The 21421-nt window shown below is 38.7% G+C and overlaps 2 protein-coding genes across 2 annotated transcripts; both read right to left on the bottom strand.

Annotated features, from left to right (window-relative positions):
• Window positions 1-279: 279 nt before the first annotated feature.
• LOC146332662 (retinaldehyde-binding protein 1-like) lies at window positions 280-7575 on the bottom strand. The gene is made up of 8 exons (XM_084745611.1): window positions 7471-7575; window positions 5893-5933; window positions 4799-4927; window positions 3765-3969; window positions 1780-1958; window positions 1404-1562; window positions 1196-1306; window positions 280-1090 (listed from the first exon to the last, which is right to left on the bottom strand). The coding sequence occupies exons 2-8, from the start codon at window positions 5899-5901 to the stop codon at window positions 944-946; spliced, it is 939 nt and encodes a 312-aa protein (XP_084601737.1). The 5' UTR covers window positions 5902-5933; window positions 7471-7575; the 3' UTR covers window positions 280-943.
• Window positions 7576-15033: 7458 nt separating this feature from the next.
• Window positions 15034-20828, bottom strand: slc39a1 (solute carrier family 39 member 1). The gene is made up of 4 exons (XM_084745491.1): window positions 20537-20828; window positions 18316-18446; window positions 17719-18033; window positions 15034-15520 (listed from the first exon to the last, which is right to left on the bottom strand). The coding sequence occupies exons 1-4, from the start codon at window positions 20649-20651 to the stop codon at window positions 15167-15169; spliced, it is 915 nt and encodes a 304-aa protein (XP_084601617.1). The 5' UTR covers window positions 20652-20828; the 3' UTR covers window positions 15034-15166.
• Window positions 20829-21421: the final 593 nt, after the last annotated feature.

The raw sequence follows: 21421 nt of genomic DNA, 5'->3' as shown, positions 1-21421 counted from the left end.
AAGAAATAGCAAGTTAAGGGAACGTGATGTAATTTCAAGTTGATATAATCCACAAAAAAAGACTAATGAAACAGACTTTTTACAGTCTATTACTGCTTTTACTAAAGTAAAGGATCTTTTTCTGTTCTTCCACCACTGTTCTGGTAACTTAGGTCAGACTCATTTAAACATCCTTTATGAAACAGAATTAGCTAAAAATAAACTTGGTTTTATGAAGAATGTCAGGTTTAACTGGTAATCTTGAAGACGAATGAATAAAAATGAAAATCCATATAAAACTTGAGACACACACAAAACAATCTATTTAATTGAAAATGTCTTAATCCAGTGCAAAATGCAGACTGGATCTTTGTGGTACATCAGGCATCTGAGTGTCGCAGCTCAAACAAGGCTGAAGCTGTTTCCATGGCACTGCATCAGGAGGCTCCGGCTCCTAAAACAAGAATCGAATGCAGGCGGTTTTCCCTCGTCATTCCCTCGTCATACTTCTTCTTCTCTTTCAACTGACAGGACTGTAGGCACAAGGCTGATGTGTGCGCTGTGAGATTCATTTTAAAGGCAAAAAAACTCCAAACCAAGCTCAATCTGACTCATTCTGGATGTGAGTTACATGTCATCACCAACCCCCTCATGTTCCCTCTGCTCGTAAAGTATCAAGGAATGTCAGTGCTGCAAAATAATAAACATTAACCATCAATTATTCTCTCTGTAATATCTAAACATCCTTTTTCTTTCCTGTTTATATCACCATATATTTGCATACCATCCCCGGCTGCTCCTAACTCTAGATACTTCTTTTTTGCTCATATAGGAACTGCCTGAATAATAATAAAAATGTCGACCTAGCTTCAAAACAGACCACATATCTGATCTGATCACAAAAGAAGCATCTAGGGTGAAGGACACTATAACTCTTGGGGTTTTAAATGAGAAGACCGTCCTCTCAGAGAGCAGTGTCTTCAGAGCCGAAAAGCTTGTTGGCGATGGCCTGGCAGTCAGTGACAGACGCCTTCCCGTCAAAATCTGCAGGCAGGATGTCAGCGTCGAATTCTTTGATGTAGTTGTCCAACTCATCACCGTGAACAAACACCTGAGGAGAGTTATGAGCGATATTAGGAGGAGACGACTGGTGCAAAGTGAACAAAACAGTCAGATTTAGATTAAAGAGTAGATGGCAGTTGTCCTACGTCCATACCCTCTCCAGCAGCTTGCTCTTCATGAAGGGTTTGACCACGTTGTACGTGGTGGTGAAGTACCAGGGCTGGTGAGTGACGTGGACCGCCTTGAAACGGGCAGGGAAAGAGTCCTGCACAAAAACACAAACAGCAAACGATTAGGAGAAAGAAAAAAAACAGCTCTAAGGATTCACATGAAGACAATCTAGTCTTTTTGAGTGTTCAGACCTGCAGCATGTCCACCATCTTCTTGAGCTCAGCTGGCTTTATTCCTGAGGCGTGCTGCATGGTGAAGCCCTTAAAATTCTCGATCAGGACAAAGCCATTAATCTGCGTTTCTTCATTCTCGAGCAGCTTCTCCAGGATCACACAGTACGCTCTTAAAATCTGCCACACACACACACACACACACACACACACACACAGAAGTATTTATAGTAGAGAGTAAGAACCTTTACTCAGCTGCTGAAGTAATTCCTCAGTGTGTGTTAGATTGATCAAGAAAGCTGAGTTTTCTACAGTGCTGACAGTGCCTACATATAAAAGAATGCATTGTGTGTAAGCTGACGCACGTTGCTTTTACTTTGTTGCTTTACATCTGTACCTCATCAAAAGTGATCTCCTCCAGGTCCCAGTTCTCGATATTGAAGAGCAGAACGACCCGGCCGTACTTGTCCCTGCTGGGCAGAACCACGGGGTAACCCGCCTCGATGGTGCTGCGGACGGCCTCAGGGGTCAGGTTCTCAAACAGCTCAGGATATTCTTTCCTGAAGCGCACATAACCTAGAGAGGACCCCCAGAGCACACACACACACACACACACACACACACACACACACACACACACACACACACACACGCACAACTGAAAGATCAGCTGTACTCTCTAATGGTCCACAGAGCCTTTGTGTACAGTTTGAGTTCTGTGCAGGTTGTTGATGTGACAAACACAATGACACCACTGTCTCAGTGTATCTACAGTGCTGCTCTAAGCCTCTTCATACAGAGGCACCAATTAACCCAGAGTGTGTGCGAGAGAGAAATCCCTTTTGCATGCGTTCAGTGTTTTACGCGAAAGCAGCAATTAACCCCATAAAACAAGTTCACGTTCACATCACATCCCCCTCTCTCACTAACAAGGTCTGCCTCCACATTCATAAATACGTGTGTTTTCTTCAGTCTTTGTAAGGACTCAATATTCTCACAGTAAGAGCAGGATGAAGAGGAAACTAAAACTACATTTGTTTGCCTTGAATAAGTACATTTTGTCAGTGTAATTCTGGATTATTTTTGAGGAAGAGATATGGTTAGAGACTGAGGCTACAGTTTGAGATATGGTCGAGTTTATGTCTAATATTTAGACGGAGCTCTGATGCACAATTAAAAACTGATCCCTGTTTAGTAAATTCAAGTTGATGTGAGACAAAATTAAATATTTTAATATATTTAATTAATATGAAGATGCTTGCTACCCAAATTAAAATAAATAAATCAAATGTATTAAGTTGCATGTTGTCAGGACCTGGTAAGTGCAAAAGAGGTGGGAAAAACATAAACTTTCAACTGCTCTGTATTCATAAACAAATATTAAACATTACTTTGTTTGATAGCTAGCTAAAAAGTTAACAAAACCCTGCAGTGTTTGCAACTAACTCAAAAGTTAAACAATGTGTCTTTGCTAGCTAGCTAAAAGGTTTGTTAGCTGAGTTAGCATACTCAGCGGACTAATACAACCCATCTGAAAAAAAAAAAAGCATTTTAAAAGTTTAATGTTCTGAGATGCAAGTTTAAAATTAATACCGGATCACAGTTTAAATTGGAGTTTAACATTTTGGTGCAACAATATTAAATTAAATTTGCGTATGGAGTTAAAACTAAACTTCATTTTAATGAGAAATTTAAATGTAATCTTTCTTTATCTTAAACTGGTGTTAAAGTTTGGCACAACATAATTTAAAGTGAATCCATGTTGGTGAAACGCAGCTTTAGAGTATCAGACAAAAGTTTAGGGGTGATGGCAGCCTTAAATGTCAGATAAGTGATATGATATGATAATTGTTAATTAATCTGGGGGGTTTGTGGTGAGAGAAATGGCATTTGTACAATACAAATACGTATCCAGTTGTTGCAATAGCATGGCAAGTTCTAACCACACATAAACAGACAATAAGCAAGCCATAAGCATGTTATATCTTCTCACAGGAGTGTCAAACTGCTCAGCTTTTTAATCTCCTCTCCTCTCTCAGACCAACACAATGCGTTCCCAGGAGAACACTGTGGGTTCACAAGTAAAGTAAACTTGTTGCCCCATTTGGACACAAAGGAGGTCTTTGTCAGGGGAGGTTCAGAAGCATCTAAAAGCCCCCAATTAATGAACACATGCCTCCCTGTCTCTGTGATGGGCAGGATTCATGCAAACGAGGAGCACAAACGAGGTCTCACCCTCAATTACTGAAACTATTTCAAAATGTCTGCAGAAACTGAATCAGAGAATATGGAGGCCAAAAAGGAAATCACATTTGAGTTTGAAATAGAAAAATGAAATTGATATAATGTATGAAATAAAAGATTGTCTTTTCTGCTACTGACCCTTCATGAGCTCGTGGGCTCTGACAACATCAAACTTGCGAGCTCTGAGGAAGCGCAGCATCAGAGAGTCCGGTTTGTCTCCGAAGCGCTCCAGCACCAGTTTGGCCAGGTCGTCTCCCTCCGCCGCCCTCTCCTTCATCATGGTCCGCAGGTCCTTCAGAGACGACGCCCGCCTCTCATCCGTCTCGTTCAGCTCATCCTTCGCCTGGAGGAAAAAGAAAAGCATGAAAACCAGAAAGCAAGCAAAATTATAGCAGTGGAACTGACATGAGACAAATGTCAGGACGCAACAATGTGGACTAGACTGAAACATTCTGTGCCCAGTTGCATTAAACCACGTAGGCATGAAATTTCCCTTAAATTTATGGCTCAGAAGAGGAGGATGGGATACTAAAACACACACATTTTTTCAGGGCAGAGAAAACCCACTGGACACTAATGAGCAACTTGTTAGATTTGATGTTAGCACCACCAGCTTTCTAGCTAGCTAGCCAAATGGTAACGTAAGTTTATCTTGTGTATTTATGTTAACTGTACTGTTTTATTGAAACTCAGCAGTTTTAGTTGACTCCTGTTGATGTTTGTATATCTTCTTCCTTGTTGTCACTAATATTTTAATATTTTTTCATGGCTTCATCTACACTTTGTTTCACAGCAGATTTCTTCGCTCGCTAACTAGCTTACTTCTTGCCACATCTTCCACATATTTGGTATATCTGGGTTAAATTTACTTTGGATTATGTGCTTGTTCTTTCCATGTTCTTTGAGGAAAACAAAATTCTCATCCTCCTGTTCTTTTTGTTTTCTCTGTGTTGTTGGAGAAGCTAGCTAACACAGGCTAACTAACTAACTAGTGTAAAATCATTAATTCCAATTTTTCAATAAAATATTCTTGATTTATCCACTGGGGGTTGCGCTGATAAAACTGCTTGCATACAGTGACGCAATAGTGAGGATTTCCTTTTGAAACATAAGATGTTTCATGCAACAGGCTGATTTGAACTCATTCATTTGTTATGTTTTTTTTTTTTTACCTTCTGCACAGTGTGACCAGGCAGTTTGTGGCACGGTCCAAACACCGGCCCATGATCCTTCACTGTCAGATGCTCCAGCTTAGACCTCATGGCCTGCTCCTCCTCTGACACCATACGATAAGATCCAGTCTGCAGAAAGAAGAAGGAGGTACACAGAGATGTCATTATCTGTATCTGTATCTTTTCAACAAACAAACTCATCTGACCCTGTAACTGTATTTGGATAGAAGACCAGAAGTGGACATGTTTTACACCAGAAGTCACATTAAATTGGGAAAATGTTTTATTTTATAGCCATATATTCATTTGCAATTTATTTTGTAGCTAAACCTGAAGCCCACCACGACCTGCACCTCAACTGGGGGATATTAAAAATCAGAACCCCCCCCCCAAAAAAGTTTGATACATAAAAATATTGTGTTTTGCATTGGAAATAGAAACTCTTCAGTGAAGATACCAGTACATAAAAACATCTTTTGGTTGAAGGTAATAATCTTGCTGCATTAAATCATGGTACATGGGACCTTTTCATTGTATTAATTGTGCTTTCCTGACTAACATACACACATCAGATTCAGGTGGATCCCTAATGAAGACGAATGTGGTAAAGCTTTTTAAAACAGAAAAGATCATACTGGCTCATGCAGGAACTCAATCATCAATCTATCCTCTGTTTTCTTGGGTATACTGCCAAACACTAACAGACTAATTTAATTAAAGTAGCTGCTAGTTTATGAAACAAATCAAGAGTGCTACTATTATAAATGCTTTACTGCTTGAATACATCAATGGCAGTTCATTACAATGACTTTTGAGAAACCACAACCCATCTGAGCCGGAGCAGACCCCAAACGATGCACGCCAGTGAACGGCCAGTTAATCTGCTTCACATGATTACAGAGAGGACCTCTAAAGCCACTTCTTAAAAACAGCTTAAAAGGGTCCATCCCAGAGCCAGCATCTACTGGCACAATAACAGCATCATGCGCCGACAGTCAAGCCTCCAGACCAGGTCCCACCCAGTGAAGTGAGGCCAGACGCCAACAACCCGCCACAAACAGAGACAAGGTGACACTTGAATGGTTTAAACTTACAGCAGCCATGGTTTCAGCGTCTCACAGCAGCTTCACCAACACTGTGAGGAAAGAAGAATTGGCAAAAACAGACCGTGAGCACGTCAGACTGTTGCAGTGTGAACTCAGGATCAGACATGCATGAATCCAGTTACTGCTCTGCTGCAAAATCTACTCAAATGACCAAAAACACATTGAATTGTCTCTGTGCTTTAGAATTAAAGTTGCCTCGTCTTGTCTTGTTTGAAAAATGTTTTATTTTGGCTCAGTGAAACATTAAAGATGAAGAGTGGTGTCTTTACTCATCAGTGGAGCCGACACCCTCTCACATAAGAGCTTCACACAATACAGTAACTAAACAGCATCTGCTGATCACTACCCTCCTATAAAATTGAATTAATTAATCAAACTAGAGTGTGTTGTTGGTGAAATGTAATCAGTTACTGAATACAAATTACATGACTAGTTTTGTAATCACTAACATAATCCAAGGGATTACAAGAGAATAACCTAATCTGATTTGTTGAGTTCCACCAAATATTCTTTTTTCCTCTTTAAATATTTCAAAACAGTTTCATTTTTTTTCCACCATCAGGTCCACCATAAAGTGGAGCACTTATCTAAGAAACCAAGCATTGATTACTACAAAAAAAAAATCAAGATTTTAAAGATGTAATCAAATAATCCTTGTGATCTGATTACGTAATCCCAGTTACATGTAATCCATTACTACCCAACCCAGCACATGCATTACCATTACATTTAAACCAAAGACTTAAGCATCAGATTTTGCCCCATATAAATGTCTTGTCTTTTTGAGAAACCCAGAAGATCATTTAACGACACTGTTCTGAAGATGTTTCCAGAATCATCTGGATGATCATAAAGAAAGTATTACATATAATGTTTTTACATCCAGGTGGGTCGAAGAGACTTTGAGCATTTTGAAAAGACCTTCAGTACAGTGGTAAGTGTTTTTGAACAACCATTTTTGTTTTTTCCAGGATTATTTTCTATTTATTTTTTGTCAAATCAGACACGAAAATACAAGACAGGCACAAACTGGGACAAAACCTAAACCAAGCTGCTATTTAAAAATAGACATTTACTGGACTGGGTACACTGAAAGTACAGTTTTGCTACTCAAGTAATGTATTTTAAGCATTCTTAAATATGACTAAAACTTCTAAAAAGACATATTTAAAGTATAATTGGCCAATTAATGTTAATTTAGCCTGGTATAAAACCAAATTCTGATGTTGATATTATTATTCAAAGTCCTTTAATCAAGAATCATGCTTTACAGCTCCTGTCCAGTAAAAAATATATTAGTGTGTCTTATTCTAGCATTTAGGCTGAACGATTAATTGCATATGAAATGTACTCTTGTTACTGTAAATTTAAGTTAAGTCAATTCAGAACATCAAACGGTACAATAAACAGAATATCCAATGCATGGACACATTCATTCATTACAGTAAACAAGGGTTATCTGTCATTCACATTGCTTATCACATCAGGTTACTACTTTCAGTCATCACACAATTCATATTTATATCATGAAATGTCAAGGGGTCATTCTGAGTCGAGCAGACTTACCTTCAGCAGACAGGATGAGAGGAGCAGACAGAGTGACAGAGGAGACAACAGGAGGAGAGAGGACCAGGAGGGGAGGAGTTACTGAAAACGTCACTCAAAGTAGGATTAAAAAGACACACTGGATTACAATGAGGGCTAATCTACACAATACAAACTGTGGAGCGAAGAGGGAGCTGGGATGGAAGAGGAGGAGGAGGAGGAGGAAGAGGAGGAGGACTGTCACCCTGGTGCTACGATGGTCCTGAGGGGCAAAACACAACAACACTGGAGGAAACACATTAAAGGGATAGTTCAAATTATATGAAGTGGGGTTGTATGAGGTACTTATGCATAGTCAGTGTGTCAGTTACCTACAGTAGATGGAGGTCAGAAGCAGCAGGAGTACCTGTTCAGAAAGCTAAGCACTGTGCTGCTGTGGACAGAGTCAGCAGCAAAACATATTTCAACCACCAGTATCAGTTTAAGTGATTCCGACATATTTTCACTACTTCACCTTGTCATCAGACAGCTTTTTCCAACAGGAAACCCGTGTTACTTAATGTCAAATGTCTCTCTCTCCAGAGGCACCAGACTCCATTGGCAAAAACAGCAATTTTACCTCAAAGAACACGTGAGCTGCTGGTCTGCCGCGGCCTCTATCTGCTAGTTTGTTTGTGTTATTGTGTCACTTTGGGTTAATTCGGATTCATTTAGGTCACACAATAACACAAACAAATTAACAAATTGAGGCGGCGGTAGATCAGCAGCTCCCATGTTCTATGAGGTTAAATCACTGTTTTTTTTTTAATGGAGTCTGGTCAGTTTGGAAAGAATGATATGTGGCTCATGTGAGGACGGTTTCCCATCAACAAAGACGGTCTGACAGCAAGATAAAGAGGTGAAAATATTCTAAATATAGCATACAGATTTTTTTTTGGTGGTCAAAAGATGTTTGCTGCTGACCCTGTCCATAGCAATACACCGCTGAGCTTCCTACACCTGCTGCTTTTCCAAACTACCAGCATGCATCCTCCATCTACTGTAGGTAATACACTGACTATCACTCACTACCTCATATAACCCCATTTCAGAAACCCTTAACTATCCATTTAATAAAATAGAAATCATATCAGCATTTTAGAAAATGTGAACAAAACTGAAACTGATTTGTTCATGTGTTTTGGACCTCTGGGCCACCGTACTCTAGACTGATGGTCATTTTCTTCACACTTAATTTTATTTTGAAACAAAAGCAAACATTACCACGTTTCAAAGAGAAAGAGAACAATAAGAAGATGATTTTTTATGTTTTTTCAGGTATCTACTTCTTAAAAATCACATCATGTTTTGCAGAACTGGAGAATTTTTCTCACTGCTGTCTCTCGTGTTCCTGTTGTTTCCAGTGTGAGGCTGGTGTTAACCCTGCACATGTGACATGAAAGGTGGGATTTGAGCTTGATTCGACCACCTGTGAAGGACTCACACTTCCAGCTTCACATTACACATTCTTTGAAATCCTCAGCAGAGGGAACCACTTGTTTTGGGACCCAGATTATGGATTACTTATCCATGATTGCACAACATCAGACAATGTCCTCCTCAAATACCATCTAATGAATTATATAAATTGAAAATTAAATCATGTTTGCTTTTAGTTTTTGGAGATTCATAACAGCTGATAATATATCTGTTTCCATCTTGCCTCCATATTACAACAATGATAATATTGTTTTCACCTTGTGTGTCTTTGTGTGTCATCATGGCAAAATGTGGTCCTGGAAAATTGTCAATCACTGCGTCCCAGTTTCAGTCATTCAGGTTCAGGCTGAAGTTATTTTATCTGTCTGTGTAGGCATGCTATTTCTGCACGTTGGGACTATGAACCTTCATACAGATGGAAGAAGGCTGGAAAGGACACAGTGAAAAGGATGGCAGTCATAATTTAAAATGGAGCCAATAATCCGCTCGTCCACTCTAAGACATTAGGTCAAATTTTATCATGAAAGTCTGTGTGTGTATCGTGGCAAAATGTGGTCTTGGAGACACCTACTGCCACAGAGGCAGTTTTGAGTACTTTGAGACAGGCTGTGGACAGTTTGACAGGGAATCACAGGAAAATACCAGGGTGGTTTTCTTGCTGGATTTGGCTGCTGGCCCTCAAGGCCTGAGTCAGATAATTAGGTGGCGAGCTCCATGCCAGCTACAGATGACAGCAAACAGTGGCTAACCTATGTTAGCAACAAGCAAACCAGTTAACTGCTATCTGTCAGGTAACTCTGTAAGATAAACAACCTCAGTACTCTGTCCTCAAACTGACCTTATAAGATTTAATGGCATCTTTATGACAAATCCAAGATGTACCACTTTACTTGAAGTCAAGGAAAATGTTCATAACACACTTATAATGGTCTCATGGCAGCCAGTGTCAAAACCAACCACATAGGAATGTAATCTGATTACATAATCCCATGTAATGTAATGGCATAAAGCTAAACAATTTCTTTAAGTTTGAACATGTCAAGTTGTCATAACAAAGACATCTCAAACGAGGTGAACTTAGCAGTTCAGATGACTTAATTGGCTGAATGACACTTAATGTCAACTCACGACAGGTATCATGACATGGTTATATCAGTGTAATGACAGCCTTATGCACACTACCTCAAATACAATGTTACCAAACTTTTAAAATGATCAGTCACAGCTTGCATGTTTTTCCTTGTTGACACTGTGCAAGAATAAAGCATGCCGTCACAGCACGAAAAAGCAGACCCTGTGAAGGTTTAGGACAGACTCTGCATCACGCCTGACAGCGGAGAATCCAGCAGAGTGCCATCCATCACTGAGCTGATAGAAGAGGTTAATGAGCTGTGGGTGAACGGAGGAAGTGTCCATCGATGCTCCGCTGGCTCTCCCTCCTCCACACACTGAGGCCTCTGTCATCCAGAACTGGCAGACTTAACTGTGCTCTGCTATTGTTCCTCCATCAGCACCTCTCATTAGTGGACGCTCATGAATAACCTCCTATTCCCTCGCAGAGACAAACAGGGGTTAACAATGTCTCCATGTATCACATCAGACGTGGCCATACAAGTGTTTTCTTCTCTGGTATTTAAGGTTCTTTGATGTAAAGGAATTCCTGACAGTTATGTCACCCTGCAAGCCAACAAACAGGGACTGGTGGCTCTACATTATATACTGTTGGGTGGTTACATCTACAGCAATGCATCATATTCTATAAGACTGGTATTGTAGTCTTGTTTTGTGAGAACTATGCATCTCTGAACGACAGGATGGGTATTAAACTTGCAATCCAAAAAGTAACTGACTAAACATGTTACACTGATGTAGTCTAGTAAAAGGTACATTTGCCTTTGAGATGTAGTGCAGGAGAAGTAAAAAAGTAGCATGAAATGGAAACACACCAAAAAAAGCAAACTATAAGTACCTCAAATCTGAGTACAACTTCATTACATTTCATCACTGCAAAAAAGGCTGCATGAATGATGCAAACAGTTTAATTTCCTCCACATCATGAATGAAACTGTTCTGCTGTTTGCATGCAAGGTATTCAGGGGTGTAGTGATAAATACAGGGGAGAGTTTCTCCTCATTGATTGATGCAGCTGGACTGAAAATATATGAGTGAACTCTCATGTCAAAGACGTGGATAAACTGGTTTTTAAAGTTTTTAGAGGGGGAAGAGCCCTTTATTAGTGCAGTATGTGGTTTATCCATAAAGCATTTGGGGTTGAAACAGTAAAAGTTCTACAAATTCTTTAATTATTACACCAGTGCTACTGAGTTTTTCACAAACTGTTTCAAGACTGAAGGCAACAAGGAGTGATAGAGACTTAAAATCAGGAGTTTCTCCCAGCAGATATTTTGTCTCGTCTCAGTGGAGGAAAACACAGCTGTTACCTGTAGCATTAATTAAGCTCTGTTAGATTCAAGTGACCCAATTAGCCGTCAGTGTGACAGCGAGGCAGCATTCAGTTTGACCATCATCATTTTCATTAATTACACCTGTGCTTCTCTTACTGTGACGTGTCAAAATCTTCTCTGTGAAAAAGAAAAAAGAAGTGAGGTGGCCAGGGGGCTTTTAAAAGTTAAAGTGCCTTCTGAAATGGTCTTATAAGTAATCTAACACATGCATCACTTTAGTATATTCCTAAAACTACTATTCCAGTCCCTAAAATACTGTCCTCAGTAGGAGAAGCTATCAATCAGATGATAAACAACCCCACCTAGTGGCACCAGTGATCTGCTGCACCAGACCACAAGGAAAAGAATAAGAGAACACTCAGTATCTGTTAATACTGTCATCTAATTTAAACTTTGTTTGGATTTCTAAAAAGAGGAACAAGAACTTCAATCTGTAAAATATGGTCTTAATGGTGCTGTTGTGCTGCTAACAACAGGCTCACTGGAACCAACACAAAAGCATCAACCTGCAATCAAAGGACCATCGTACTGCATTTTATGCCCTAAGATTAGGCACTGCATGACAGAAAAGTGTCTTTAAATTAAGCTTTTATTGGAGTTTTAGAAAACTATATTTCCATTCATGATGAATCAATCTAAAGTGTACTTTTTCTGGCATACCAGTATAAATGCATCAACTATAAGTCTTCATTCTAAAAATGCAAAATAAAAAAAAAACTTCCTCCTTTGATTTATTTTTTCTTAATCCTGGCACTTGAAAGTTTGACTTTATTCTTGACATTTTGACTTTCCTCACGAAATGCAAGATAAAAAAAAAAGTCCTTCCTCTTCCTCTCTTTTCCCCCCTTATGTCTGGCCCTATTCTTTAATATTTAGACTGTACTTTATTTATTATTATTCTATAAACTAACCTTACATGTACTACTGGTTCTTCAACCTTTTCAAATAATAACAGGCAGAAAATTTCATTTTAATCTTTACTCTGATCAAGTTTACACAACAGACAACAAAATCTTTCGCAAGATGAATAATCATAAGGCACAAAATAATACATGTAACTTGCAAAAAGACAGTTGATGTTTTAGTACCTTACACATAAATTACTTTTTATATGTTACAGAGCACCAGTGGGTATTCTGACAAAAAGCACACTGAGTGAAGTGAAAGCTGTTGCTTTCCTTTTGAGGAACAGTTTCATCATCCTACTTTCATTCGTCTTCATCATATGATCTTTAATGAAAAAAAAAGGTCAATAATGTACACATCTGCACAAAAAATGAGACATGCCACATTTGACTTGGCATTATCGAAACTTTTTTCTGCTTACTGTGTAAAAGAAGATCAACCCCTCAGCTTTCAGCTTCCTGCTGAGGAAACAATGTGACCATCACATGACTGACTGAAAACAGGAATTGTGACTGAACAGTAACAGTATATAACTATAATGGCACACGTGGACTTAACATGTCAGTAGACTTAGAGTGTGAGTTAACTGAAAGCACAGATTTCAGCACAGAAATTTATTGTTTTTCACTTCCTTTTCAGTTCTTTGTTGAAGCAACTTTACATTTGTAGAATATGAAACAGTTTTGGCCCTACGTTTTGTAGTTTAGGATAGACTTAATAGTGTACCAACAATTGCATTCATATACAATATAACATGTAAATATGGACTGTATAAAAAAGGACTGGGAGAAAAGAACTATGTGTAGAAATAGCAGAAGACTTCTGGGACAAGAGTGAAATATGTTAATATCTATTCCCTTAATGCCAAACACTGTTTGATGCAGTTTAAAAGTTTGCAACAGTTGCATGACTCAAAGGTAAAACAACATGACATCCTCCCAGAAATGTCACCATTTTGTGACAGATGTTACCATCTGGCCGCAGATTTACAATATAGCTATGCATTACATCCTAAATTACAAGCATTCTGAGTTGCAATGTTTTCATTCTTTTCAAGGATTTTTAAGGTTAATATAAGACTGGATCTGCTTTTGTTATCACTGGGTGCATCTGAAAACTCTAAAAACATACAGAGTGCCTCTCCTGTCACACAGTTTCCTTTGTTCAAACAAACATGTTACAACACTGATGCCCTCCACCTGCAGAGAAACAACATGTCCTCAATGACAGCCTGAAGAAAGTAAGATACACTGTGCAAGTATTTCTTTATTTCTTTTCTGTGTTTTATTTTGTTTGTTTGCTTATTTTGCTTGTGTCTTTTCTTGTAAAACATGTTAAATGAGGCACGATATCCACTCGACAGAAGTATCGTATTTCTGTTGTACACGTTTAACAATAAAAAGTTTTGAAAGAGAATTAATGGGCCCAGTTTGCTGTACTCTAGTGTCCTACTCAGTCTGATTTCTTGATGCAAATATAAATCAATGCACTCATAAAATGCTATCAGGTATCAGTTTGCAGAATTAAACTCTTTATATTGCACTTTTCTCTGTGCTGGTCTGTATTTGTTCACAATAAAAATAAAGCACTTTACATAGAGAAGATCATTTTGTCTATCATTTGGACTAACAGTCTGGTCTAGTTAAAGTGGACAAAGTGGCAAAACAGAGTGGACTAAACTAGGACAAAGGTCAACATAATGTAAGTAACAGTGATCAGCTTGTTCAAAGCGGCTACAAGGGAACTTTCATACTGTGTTGATTTCAGAGGCCCCTGAGGGCAATCACCATAACCACAAAACATAACATCAAAAATAAAATTATCTAAATCAGTCTTCTCTTTGATGGCCTCATTTGCTCATGCAGGTCATCTAGAGGCATCAGTTTTAATTTAAGACTTTCATAACAGGTTAAAAACTCCATGTAGTATGTCTGCAAGAGAATAAAACAGAAAATTCATTTGTTGTATAGTGTGTTGAAAATTGCAGAGATAATCACTGATTCTTTATTACAAAAAGTGCAAACAGAATAAAAACAAATCCCACACATTTTCTCATCATTTTCTCTCTTTTTCTTTTTTTTTTTTTTTGGCTTACAACTTCTTAAGGCATCATGGAGTCAGTTTACATTTACACTAGTGTACCGGACAAATGTGTGAAACGTTGATTGAAATGAGGAGTGAAAGCAGCCTGATGCTGGAAACTACATCTAAAAGCACTGAAATAAAATGGCAGTATTTACCAAATAAACCCGTGCCAGTGGAAAAAACGTTAAAAACAACATGTGAAGGCCAGCAACCGTCCAGCTGAACCTGTAGTGAAGAAAAGTGAAGGCACAAACTGTGCTTTTTGGAGATAAGAAGCTTCCCATTTGAATTAATTTCAGATAAAATGTAAACATTAAAGATGTGGAGGTACTGATATACTGACATGATGGAATAAATTACAGGCTATCACACAGGTATAACGCAGCCCTTTGTTTCCAGTGATTTCCTCAATAGTGTCAAAGATTAGAGACTGTGGCTGTTTGCATTGATAAATGAGGGGACTCAGTGATAATATGCCACTTCTCTCCCCTGTAATCCTCTCAGTGTTTCCTCTTTACATTAAAACCCTGTTAAAAAGAAATGATAGGTGCACATATCATTCAGTCTGCTCCTGTATGAAATGTTTTAAAAGTAGATTGAAAGCAATAAAACATCTGCTGTCATGCTCCGTTAAAATTAAAATCATTAAAATCTCCAGTCAGATGTAACAGTGCGGCAGTGAACCCACTTCCTCTTTTTTTCTCAGATTTGAAGTCGCTGGCACAAAAAAAAAAAACATCCAGGTCACCTCCTGCAAACTGAAATGACGCCTGGCCTCAGTCTCAGCCCAGGAACGTGAGAGCTGCCATGACGCTGAAGCCAAGCACGATGAAGAGCACCTTGAGGAGCTGCTTCCCGGGGGAGTTGAGTTCGTGTGGGAGGATTTCCAGGAAGGTGATGTAAACAAACGTCCCCGCGGCGAGCCCCTCCAGGATGGCCTGGATTAGCGCTCCAGCTGCTAGCTGAGCCTCCATCACGCTGATGCCGATGGCGATGCCTATTGGCGACATTATGGCGAACACTCCGATGTAAACGGCCACCCATAATGGATGCACTGCGCTCTGGACCAGTTTCACAGACAGGCTGAACACGATGATGCTCTTGTGGACAAGTATGGCGATGCAGATCTCTAATACCTGGAGAAAACAAAGAGTTGATGGTTATTTCTAGCTCTTTCATTAGCTTTTATATAATGTTCACTTAATGTCAGCCATTGAAGATTTTTACCAAACTGTGGTGAGAAGAGTTAGTTTAGTAGAAGTACTGTTACATCACTAAAATAATGGTTTCTCACTGGCCCATTTGCGATTGGATAACTTTATTAGCTACAAAAACGTAGGTGAAAGGTCTGAATATTAACTCAAATTGTAGATTAGTAATGCATACTTATAGTCTTGAAAAATATTCAGAAAAATACAAGTACCCCCCCCCCCCAAAAAAGACTTAATTACAGTAACATGAGTTGTTGTAATTTGTTACTTCCACCCCTGCTGTTTGCTCCATGTTAGCTCTGCCCTTAAACAGGTCATTGTGGAGAATACCATAAAACATAAAGGTCTGCTTTAAAGTAAACTTAGGTTTTTATATGAGCTTTATTAATGAGTATTTGTGTGACATTTCGAGCTCCAGGCTCTTCCTCAGACTGCTCTGAATCCTTAAAACAAGAGCCTTTTAGTGTGTGGATCTCTACTTCTCTGTTCTTTATTAATAAAGTGCATTGATTTTTCAGCCATTAAATTTGCTTTTTCAATTTCAAACGTACAAATGTACAATATTCTAACATGTAATGAGGACAAAATATAAAATAACATATTCTTAGACTTAGATATTTCCATATGGCCCACTTCCAGTGGGTACCTGCTTAACTAATATGGGTGAATACTGAATTTAGAATTAATTAAAACATCAAAAAGGAGCCCTTTGTGCTGTGGAACTTCACAGGCTGATGTTGTTGATTTATATCTGGGTATTTGAATTGACACCAAACTAAAAAGTAGTGTTTCACTGATCTGCTGTGGTCAGAAGTTCCTAGTTTGTCACTCGTCTGAACGCACGGTGCTCTTTTGCACCTGTAACCACATCCAGCAGTGACGCTGTGCGCACTAACTACACTCTGAGAACACTTCAACATCACGAACTCAACCACTGCAGCTCGGCTCAGTAAGCTGACTCACCTCTCAAACAGCAGACTCAGGTCAACCAAACTTATGTTCGTCCTGCATTTAATCCACACACACTATTTTACACTTGGACCTTGTTTTTAAATCTCAGGCTGCATCCAAAATTCTACACTAACACACTCTTCAGTACACTAAAACAATGTGTGAGATTCTTTGGCATGTCTGAAACCTTCGTATGAAACCAACAGAGTGCAATATTATTTCTGCGAATATATTACAGTGTGCAAGCACTGGACACTACACCATCATAAATATCCCACAATGCAATGCAGTAGTGACAACAACAGACAAGAGAGCAAGTAAGGCAGCTCTGGCACACGTCACTTCAATTTACACGTAAGTAAGGTTTCACTTTTCTATGTTTATATATTTATATTTTTTAAAATTAGCTTGTTTTAGCACCGGTTACCGGTAACACATCTCCAACCAGCAAGGAGGCTCCCAGGAAGTATAGTTGAATGGTACTACACATTTTGGTTTGGTTTTGTATAATTAGTATGATTTCTGATGAATTCCACTGTTTTAGAATGAACTTATTTTACCTGCATGATGTTTGCCTATTATTTTATGTCTTATTTATGTGTTTTTATTTTTGTTCTAACATATATTATAATTATTTGGCAGCTTGCTGAATTGTAAGTTTCAATTATGTAGATACAAATATTTTCATGTACTTAGGTCCCCTTTAAAATGCAAAGGGATTTATCTAATTCCAATCTATTAATTAACTCTCTAGTGGCTATTTTTCTAAGTAGTTTAGTAAATTTCCAGCTGAAAACACACAAACAACACACAATGATACATACATGAAAAAGCCTGAGGGACACTGATTATATACTGAGACTGTTTAGGTTGTCTTATGACCAGCAGGCGCAGATCACACTCTCATGACAGCGAGATTCCTTTCCTGTCAAAGCGTCCTGAAGCTATAAACTGAAACTGCTTTCTTCTGGGAATATCAGAGTGCCTTGAATACAATCCCAACCTTATTTGTGCAGCACTTTATGTGACACATGTTTACAAAGTGCATGACCTGTAATAAAGGAACAAGAACCGGAGAGATGACTTTAAATAGAATCTGTTTCTTTACACTGCGGAACTTTGAGCAGGTTTAAACCTTTTAGCATCAGCTGAAATATTTTCCGTCTTCTTACCTTTGAGTCAGTGGTCTGCAGGCCGATAGCCAGACCCTCAAAGACCGAGTGGAGCGAGAGGGAGAGGAAGAGCATGAAGGAACGAAAGGGGGAGTGAGCCTGAAAGTCAACATGAATGTGGTGGCCGCTGCTCTCCAGATCAGGACTTGTTCCATGTCCGTGCCCATGTCCGTGCCCATTCCTGTTGTCCGGTATGAGGGGCGTCCTCTCCTCATGAGCCCCTCCCGTGTCCCGACAGTTCAGGACAATCCTCTCCAGTATGAGGACGAGGAAGAAGCCAGCAGCCATGATAAACTCCGGAAGAGGGAAACTGATCTGTTTGAGACAGACAGAGAGAGAAATTATTGAGTTGGCAGGCACAGTTGAGAAATAGGGAACAGGGTTATCAAAGAGAGGAAAAGTTCCAGCCTATCAAATGTGAGAATCTGGTGCGTTTTATATCAAATAGTGCCTTATATCATTGTAAACAGAATATTTTGGGGGTTTGGACTGCTGCAATAAAAATACCAATTAGTTGCTGCCCAAGTGTGTATACAACACTGTGTATGTGATGATTCATTCAGACCCTGAGTTTAACCACATCCATATTTGTCGTACCTCCACCTGCCGAGCATCCAGCTCGGCACTGATGTCTGACAGGTAATCTGGAATGATGTCGAGCAGACATGCTGCCAGGAAAACCCCTCCAGCAAAACAGCTGATCAGACTCAGCACTGTGCGGTGGGTTTCTGCAAATGAAAAGATAAAACATCTTTAATGTCTCAACAGTAACTTACACACACAGTGGCAGAATTACAGCAGACAAAGTTATACAAACCAAAGCATATTTCACAATTTTAAGTTATGTGTTACTCTGATTTTGTGCATTTCTCAGAAAAAAGTATCTATCAATCATAATTCACTAAGTGATGTAACGGGGCACTTGTAGATTTTCGAACTTATTAGTAGGGCTGTCACAGTTCTCCAAATCCATAATTCAATATCACAATTTGATTCAATTAAATATCAAGTCTTGGTTTGTACAGATCAAGAGATGGTTTGGTGGATTGGCTGGTTTTATGTCCTGACAACTGTCATTCAAATTTTCAAATTCTTCTTTCAAAAGACGGTCTATATTGTATCAAGTGTGATATATCAACCAGTAAACTACACTGTGTCATCTTTGAAGTACTGTTTTTTTCTTTGGACACACACTGGATGTTGCAAGTAGGCAGCAGTTGAGCAGTTGAGAGAAAAATAAATTCTGTGAGAACTGCATTTGATTAATTTTCAAATCAAATTGAAATCGTGACACTTTACATATTAGGCCAGAATTTGGTTAAAAAAAATCATATTGCAATTATTTTGACAGATATTGGGATTATGATATGATTCTGGATATGTGGGAATTATCATTTTTGCATCACAATTTTTATTTTCCCCAGAAAAAAAAATTATAATCACTATGAAGTGACATTTGTTGGGGTCTGTGCAAAACAAACAAATCTGGAGACCAAGGGTTGCAGTCCAGATCATCTCTGCAGCACTGCAGTCCTTCATTATAAAGCTGTTTTATGACACACTTTTCCTTCATGAAAAAATTGCAGCTTTGCAATTTGGATTTTGCATTTGGCCAAATTGCAGTTTCAATTATATCTTGATTAACTGTGCAGTCCTACTTGTTATTATGACTTAGTTAAATAAATACACCATTATTTAGTTGGTCTATAAGTGAAGGATTGATGGTACATATCACGCATGACACATCAAATGAAATCACTGCCTCCTTCCAACGTTAGAATGATTTATTTGCTATGCTATAGTGAGCCAAATTGCCCTTCTGGGGCATTTACGATTCTACCCTACCCTACTAATTGTTGAACATCATGTGACACATCATGTGATTATGAAAGCACAGAAGTTAAAATGAGTCAGCAGAGCAAACAAGGATGGGGAAAAACACACAGGGGTTTAATGGAGAGACATGATACTTTCACTTCCATATAAAGAAGACAACGTTCACCAGCCAGATAGTCTCGTTTGTCTTGATATCTCATAAAATCAAATGTGACCATGAGCTAAGAAGGCTCTGAGCCTCAGGCTTCATCCCTATCAGGTGACTCCAGTCAAGGGGTGAGAGGAGGGTTTACTGATGGAAGTAATGAACGTACACATTACAGATGAAGGATGCCATAAATCACACTAACAATGCAGGGGTGCAAGAATCAGTGTAACACCGCCACAAACCGCATGGAAATGTTCTGGGAAAATTCAACATTAATTCATTTCCTAAGGCATTATCAGTTTTGCTCATAATGGTGGTTGTTGACTTATAATCAATGATTGAAACCCACCCTGTTCTTCACCACTGCTCAGTTTTTACTTCGGTAATGGTTTCCAGGTTACAGCTGATAAAAACAGTAACAGTTCATTGATTTTGCGACCCTATCTACAGCTGAAACCTGTGATTGAGTTAAGACATCTTCCGCTAATGTTAGGAGGGAACGTGACGCCGAATTTCATTCAAATTTCTGTCAATTTAAGTTTGTTTTAATTATATGTAAATGGTAACGCATTGTAGAACATGAATGTGAACTGCGCATTAATCGTCGAATTTCCTTTTTTATTTCGGCATCAAAAAAATACAGCAACAAGTACTTTAATCAAATAAAATGCCATAACCGTCATTATTTGTCTGAGACTGGAGGCAACTTTAATGCTAATAACCCCCCTCTTCTGTGGAACATGATTATTCTAACTGTGATCTAGACAATATTAATGAACATACATACAGCAGCTATATATATTAGCCGATTATGTTATATTAATGTTTACCAACCTGTCCCGTTTGTGTCTCTGAACCATTTGACTCGAGCAGGGATAAATCCAAAAAGAAGAGTTAAGAACAATAAACCGAACAGAGCGCCAATTTTCACCTGGAGCAGATAGTCCATTTTGTTGCATTAAGTGTCAGTTTAAGAATAAGCTTCACTGTTTTACTGTACTACCATCTGATTAGCTATAAAGCAAGCCGAAGCTTGCTAAGCTAAGCGTTACGAAGATAAGAGTTTCACTGCAGTGAGCAGCCACCTAATGTTGTTGTTTGGAATGTGATTCTGCCTCTGGTCGGGCTACGGTGGCCGAGAGGGTCAAAAATAGTAGCTCGACAACACTGACCAGGGCGGAGAGACGCGATTAAGGCGCTGTTGACAGGGAAATGCAAATGCACTGTCAAAAAAGTTAACCGTGAGCTTTGAACCTGATTTGTCATTAGGGTGTTTAAAAAATTAAATGGTTGCACTCGAAATAATTACATTATTAACCATTATCCACTTTCACTTAAATACAGATTTTTGGGGTTTGTAAAAGCTCAAAGATTCTACTTTATTGAAAGAAGAAAAATATCTTATCTCGTTTCCAAAACTTAAAAGTCTGAGTTGGGTTCAAAACTCAAAAATCTATTGAAGTAGCCTTGACATGTTGGGTTTTCTCAAGTTTTTAGTTTTTGCAGAGTAACTTTAAAATTGTGCTCTAAGCTTTGTGGCAATGAAAAATAGCTTCATCTTTGAATCCTTATAAAAATAATAGAAGAAACACCCTCTCTGAGTTACCTGTGCTATATAGCCTATTGATTAAAGACCATTATAAGTCATGTAATTTAAATTTCTTCATTACTTCTTTATTCTTTAGATTTATTTATTACTTGTATTACTGTCATTTTGTC

This window comes from Lutjanus erythropterus, chromosome 1 (assembly GCF_056507025.1).
Source record: "Lutjanus erythropterus isolate fLutEry1 chromosome 1, fLutEry1.hap2, whole genome shotgun sequence".
Classification (NCBI taxonomy): domain Eukaryota; kingdom Metazoa; phylum Chordata; class Actinopteri; order Lutjaniformes; family Lutjanidae; genus Lutjanus; species Lutjanus erythropterus.
The sequence above is the reverse complement of the archived record's forward strand: the minus strand, read 5'-3'. Positions and strand labels throughout refer to the sequence as shown.

Coding starts and splice junctions, on each gene's coding strand:
- LOC146332662 (XM_084745611.1), bottom strand. Junction 1,307..1,403: donor AGATGGTGGACATGCTGCAG/GTCTGAACACTC, acceptor GTTTTTGTGCAG/GACTCTTTCCCTGCCCGTTT. Junction 1,091..1,195: donor AGAGCAAGCTGCTGGAGAGG/GTATGGACGTAG, acceptor AACTCTCCTCAG/GTGTTTGTTCACGGTGATGA.
- slc39a1 (XM_084745491.1), bottom strand. CDS start 20,651: ATGGACTATCTGCTCCAGGTGAAAATTGGCGCTCTGTTCGGTTTATTG. Junction 18,447..20,536: donor CAGAGACACAAACGGGACAG/GTTGGTAAACAT, acceptor TTTCATTTGCAG/AAACCCACCGCACAGTGCTG. Junction 15,521..17,718: donor TGCAGACCACTGACTCAAAG/GTAAGAAGACGG, acceptor TGTTTTCTCCAG/GTATTAGAGATCTGCATCGC.